This window comes from Colobus angolensis, unplaced genomic scaffold, assembly GCF_000951035.1.
Source record: "Colobus angolensis palliatus isolate OR3802 unplaced genomic scaffold, Cang.pa_1.0 Scaffold151, whole genome shotgun sequence".
NCBI lineage: Eukaryota > Metazoa > Chordata > Mammalia > Primates > Cercopithecidae > Colobus > Colobus angolensis.
This window is the reverse complement of record NW_012114611.1, coordinates 479,385-485,533: the sequence shown is the minus strand read 5'-3', so window position 1 is coordinate 485,533 and position 6,149 is coordinate 479,385. Positions and strand designations below refer to the sequence as shown.

Below are 6,149 nucleotides of genomic sequence, written 5' to 3'. Positions count from 1 at the left end.
TGCAGTGGCATGATCTCAGCTCACTGCAAACTCCGTCTCCCGGGCACAAGCGATTCCCCTGCCTCAGCCTCCCAAGTAGCTGGAACTACAGGTGCACGCCACCATACCCAGCTAATTTTTTGTATTTTTACTAGGGAAGTGGTTTCACCATGTTGGCCAGGATGGTCTTGATCTGACCGTGTGATCAGCCCGCCTCAGCCTCCCAAAGTGCTAGGATTACAGGCGTGAGCCACTGCGCCCAGCCAGCCATAGCAGTCTTTACTGGTTACCTTGCTGTGCAGTTTGTCAAGATGTTCCAGGCTCTTGCACATTTCATGCCAAAGGCCTGGAGTCAACCAGTTATTTTAAGTCCTTAGGCTACTTTATGGGGAAATGGTATTTTGTGGACCACTACCTAGACACAAGTAGTATTTGTGTTGACTGGTTTTGTCATTGTTTCTAAGCTTTTTTAGACAGAGTTGTTTAGTTTTTATGTTTTAAGACAAAATATAGGTTTGTACTGATGCTTACAATTTAAATTCAGGCTGTATGATTTTCCTTTCTTCTGCCTTCTGTCTGTTTCTCCTTTTTCCCATATGAAAATCTCTGAAAAAAAATCTGCCTCCTGGGTTCAAGCAACTCTCCTGCTTCAACCGCATGAGTAGCTAGGATTACAGGTGCGCACCACCACACCCAGCTAATTTTTTGTATTTTTTTAGTAGAGATGGGATTTCACCATGTTGGCCAGGTTGGTGTCGACTCCTGACCTCAGGTAATCCACCTGTCTTGGCCTCCCAAAGTGCTAGGATTACAGGCATGAGGCAGTGCGCCTGGCTGCCTTTTTTTTTTTTTTTTTTTTTGACTTAATAGTGTATTCTGGAAGTCACTTCATAATGGTGTCTAGATCATTCTTTCATTTTTTTGTGTGTTTATGATACTCAGTTGTTTGGATGTACATGTTGTATTCAACCGTTGACGGACTGTTGAGTTGCTTCTGGGGCCCATAGGTTTCCTCACCTTTTACAATTAGTGAGTAGTCATGTGGGTATATTTTTTTCCCATAGCTTTATTAAGTTATTCTATAATTTGCAAACAAAATTGCATACATGCTTTTTGGGTATTGTGAACATTTAAAGTAAGCAATTCTGAATTATATAATATATTATTATTAACTGTCATCACCCTGCTCTCCAGAACTTTACTAACAGAAACTTTATACCCTGTGAAACATTTCCCCAGTCCCTCCTTTCCCCCATCCCTGGCTTATGGTAACCACTATTATACTGTCTCTATGAGTTCCACCTTGTTAGATTTCAAATACAAGTGAGATCATGCAGTGTTTGTCTTTATGTGCCTGCCCTATTTCGCTTAGCATAATGTCTTCTAGGTTCATTCAGGTTGTGACAAATGACAGGATTTCCTTCTTTAAGACTGAATGCGTCTGGGCACAGTGGCTTATGCCTGTAATCCCAGCACTTTGGGAGGCCGAGGCAGGCAGATCACCCGAGGTCAGGAATTCGAGACCAGCCTGGCCAACATGGTGAAACCCCATCTCTAGTAAAAATACGAAAATCGAGGCTCGGCGCAGTGGCTCATGCCTGTAATCCTAGCACTTTGGGAGGCTGGGGCAGGTGGATTGCCTGAGCTCAGGAGTTCCAGACCAGCCTGGGCAACACGACGAAACCCTGTCTCTACTAACAATACAAAAAAATTTGCTGGGCATGGCCGCATGCACCTGTAATCCCAGCTACTCAGGAGGCTGAGGCAGGAGAATTGCTAGAACCTGGGAGGCGGAGGTTGCAGTGAGCCAAGATCACATCACTGCACTCCAGCCTGGGTGACAGAGCAAGACTGTCTCAAAAAAAAAAAAAACTGAATGATATTCCAGTGGGTGTGTACAGCACGTTTTCTCCATTCATTTGCTGTGGACACTGGGTTGTTTCCATATGTTAGCCACTATAAGTAATGCTGCAACACAGACAGTAGTGTAGACACCCTTCAGCATACTAATTCACTTCCTTTGGATATACGTAGGATTGTTGGATCATATGGTACTTCTATTTTTAACTTTTTTTGACCCAGAATCTCGCTCTGTTGCCCAGGCTGGAGTGCAGTGGCACAATTTCAGCTCACTGCATCTCATCCTCCCAAGTAGCTGGGATTACAGGCGTGTGCCACCATGCCCAGCTGATTTTTGTGTTTTTGGTAGAGACAAGGTTTCACCATGTTGGCCAGGCTGGTCTGGAACTCCCAACCTCAAGTGCTTCGCCTGCCTCGGCCTCTCAAAAGTGCTGGGATTACAGGCGCAAGCCACTGTGCCTGGCCTATTTTTAACTTTTTGAGGAACCTCCATACTAGTTTCCATAATGGCTATATGAATTTACCTTCCCAGCAACAATGTACAAAGGTTCCCTTTCTCCACATCTTCTCTAACACTTATTTTTTTTGTTACACTTATTTTAATAGATGTGAGATGCTATCTTGTGAGTTCAGCTTACATTTCTTTGATGATTAGTGATTTTGAACATTTTTACATATGCCTGCATTTCTTTTATGAGTGAGTTTAGCATCTCTTTCATATGTTTAAGAGCCATTTGCCTTTTTTTGTTTTGTGAACACTGTTCATTTCTCTAACCCTTTTTTCTATAGCATTGTTGGGCCTTTTCATGTCTGTTTTTACAATTCGTATATTAGAGATGCTAGTGCCCTTGCCTGTGATGAGCTCCAATTTACTATTTTGACTTAGTTTTTTGGGAGGTTTTTACTCTGCTTGTTGTTGTTTAGAGACAAGGTCTCATTCTGTTGCCCAGGCTGGAGTGTGGTGGTGCGATTGTAGCTCACTGAAACCTCCAACTCCTTGGCTCAAGTAGTCCTCCCCACTCTGCCTCCCAAGCAGCTAGGACTACAGGTTGCACACCACCATGCCCAGCTTTTTTTTTTTTTTTCTTGTAAGAGATGGATCTCGCTGTGGTACCCAGGGTGGCATTGAACTCCTGGGCTCATGCAATCCTACCCTCTTGGCCTCTGAAAGTGCTCGGGTTACAGGTGTGAGGCAGCACACCTGGTTATTTTGACATGTATTTGTGGTGGGGGGTTTTACCTTGTTTACTATGGTTTTTATACCATGAAAACATTTTTATTAATGATTAATTAAAGCTGTCATTTTCTTTTCTTTTGTTCTACTGATTCTACCTTAGGCAGAAATAGTATAGTCATGTAAAATATATGTTAAAATGTAAATTAAATGTATTTTTTAAAATATACACTTAATTCTTTGTTGCTATAATGTGTTCCTCTTCTAGGCAAGGATAAAAGCCATCAATACATTTTTTGCTAAGAATGGTTATCGATTAATGGATTCTAGTATCTATAGTCAGCCCATTCAAACTCAAGCACAGTACGCCTCCCCAGTCTTTATGCAGCCTGTATATAATCCTCACCAACAGTACTCGGTCTATAGCATTGTGCCTCAGTCTTGGTCTCCAAATCCTACACCTTACTTTGAAACACCGCTGGTAAGTGAGATCCTTACAATAAAATATAATAATATTTTTAATTTGAGCTGAAATTTGAAGAAATCAGTTGGAGTTGGGAACTCATTTATGTTGAATTGATGACTTTTTGGCTTTTATTTTATTTTTATATTTTTTGTAGAGATGGAGTTTTGCTGTGTTGCTCAGGCTGGTCTTGAACTCCTGTGCTCAGGCAGTCCATCCGCCTTGGCCTCCCAGAATGCTAGGATTACAAGCGTGAGCCACTGTGCCCGGCCACTTTTTGGCTTTTAAACAGTGATATGGATATCTAATTTTCCATACCAAATAAATGCATATGACTAAGAGTTGAGCTATTAGAGTGCATAATTTTATTCCATAAAATTTGCTGAGTGGATTGAAAGAAGAGACTGGATAAGGTTTGCGTGGTTTTAAATGCATTTTAATGTTGCGAAATGTCAGACCAGAACATTCTTTATTAAGTTATGAATTGTTGTTCATAAATCCAGTGGCATTTGAAGTGAATATTGCAGAAGTGAATCAGTAAAATATTTTAAGATATTTTTGGCTTGCAAAAGATAAATTCATAAGCTCATTAAGGTTCTTGTGACCCTCACACCAGGTTTTACCTTTGCCATTAATATTGTTTAAACATACATTTTCTTCTAGGCTCCCTTTCCCAATGGTAGTTTTGTGAATGGCTTTAATTCGCCAGGATCTTATAAAACAAATGCTGCTGCTATGAATATGGGTCGCCCATTCCAAAAAAATCGGTAAGATAAAAACCATAGCTGTAATGTATTTTAAACAATTCCTAATGGATCTTAAGGCATTAATAGCAATGCTTATTGTCAGGCTCAGTAAAAAGGTTTGGTGGCTTTTTTGTTTTTACTAAATGTATGTGAACAGTTTAATCTAGAATTCATAAAAACACTTTGACCTTAGAGTTGGTAATGCTACTAACAGACTTGGGACTCAGATTTTTGTTTTAATAAAGAGAATAGAAAACTTATTTCATGACAGCAGTCTCTGACAAATCTGGTGACTAATTTCCATTTAGTATGTTAAATGGGTAGCATTTTAGAGAATTCTTTGAAGAATAGATGTTGGGATGTATGTTATTTAGGTTTTTAAAGGATTTTTGATGACATCCAAGAACTATAGTGCACAGCAGACAGTAGCTAACATTTATTGCACATTTAATATCACAAACTCTGTTCCTAAGGATTTTACATATTTTATCGGTTACTTTTTTCAGAACCCTTTATAGGTGTGCTTATGTCTACTTTACAGATAAGGAAATTGAGATACAAAATATCATGTCTGAGAACACACAGCTCGTAACTGGTAGAGCTAAGATTTGAACCTAGGCAGTTCAACTCCAAAGCCCGCACTTAAAGCACTATGTTCAGGATAAATTATTAAGAATCATAGAAACTATATGCTATCATAACAAAAATTGACATGTACTTCTGAGGTATTTTACTTTATGTAAACATCAACAGATAATCTCAATATTTGGTGTATGTTATGGCTTCTTGTTGTTGTTGTTTTGGGGGTAGAGACGGGGTCTGCTTATGTTGCCTGGGACTGGTCTTGAACTCCTGGGCTCAAAGCAGTCCTCCCACCTTGACCTCCCAAATTGCTAGGATTACAGGCATGATATTGTGTTTTTTAACAGAGTATAAGTAACCAAAGAATAAAGGACTGATATATAGTCATTCTGATTTATTTAGTAGTTTCACATTTGTTATTTCTCATTTGCTGTTTTGTGAGACTCTTGGTTTTTGAGGGTTTTTCCTAATAGTTTATATTCAGTGACACTCAGTCTTTTGCCAGATTCGATTCTCCTAATTATTTCTTTTTGGAAAGGAGATCATCTGGAGTATGTTTTTCCAAGATGACTCCTAGGAACTTAGTCCTTTTTTGACAGGCTTTTCTGAAACTTGTTTTACTGGAGAAATGAGCCCCAACAGAATGAAAAAATATTCTTCTCACTAGAAACATTATGTACTACCCTTTAATAGTCAGAGTTTTTGGACTACTCTTGACAGACACAATTGGTTAAAGCAATTGAAAATCATTTTCAAGTGTTAGAAAAATTTTAGTACTAAGAATAAACACAGGCTGAGGTGCGTGGATCACCTGAGCTCAGGAGTTCAGGAGCAGCCTAGGCAACATGATAAAACACCATCTCTACCAAAAATACAAAAATTAGCTGGGCGTGGTGGTATAGTGCACGCCTAGAGTCCCAACTACTCAGGAGGCTGAGGAATGAGAATTGCTTGAGCCTGAGAAGCAGAGGTTGCAGTGAACTGAGATTACACCACTGCACTCCAGCCTGGGCGGCAGCGAGACTCTGTTATTCCCTGCCACCACCTGCTCTCACCCTTCCGTGCTCCCCCCGTCTGAAAAATAAAGGTACTGACATTTGCAGTTGCTTGACTCTAAAATACTTTAGATAGCTCCATGGTTATTTCTTTATTGTTACCTTTTATCCGTTGTACCTTTTTGGTGACAGGGATGAAATTACAGTAAGAAAGCCAGGAATGACAGTCAAGTTATCTTTACTTATAAGGAAGTATACCGGGCCGGGTGCGGTGGCTCAAGCCTGTAATCCCAGCACTTTGGGAGGCCGAGACGGGCGGATCACGAGGTCAGGAGATCGAGACCATCCTG

At 40.2% G+C, this 6,149-nt stretch overlaps 1 protein-coding gene across 5 annotated transcripts in view; it reads left to right on the top strand.

Annotated features, from left to right (window-relative positions):
• The window catches only part of LARP4 (La ribonucleoprotein domain family, member 4), an 89,409-nt gene that overhangs the window by 55,930 nt on the left and 27,330 nt on the right, over positions 1–6,149 (top strand). For 3 of the 5 annotated variants that reach the window (XM_011936125.1, XM_011936126.1, XM_011936124.1), the window contains exons 9-10: positions 3,282–3,494; positions 4,140–4,243. In XM_011936125.1, the coding sequence (XP_011791515.1) occupies positions 3,282–3,494; positions 4,140–4,243 (317 nt within the window). The remainder of the gene's footprint in view (positions 1–3,281; positions 3,495–4,139; positions 4,244–6,149) is intronic. The other 2 variants (XM_011936128.1, XM_011936127.1) reach the window with 1 other exon arrangement.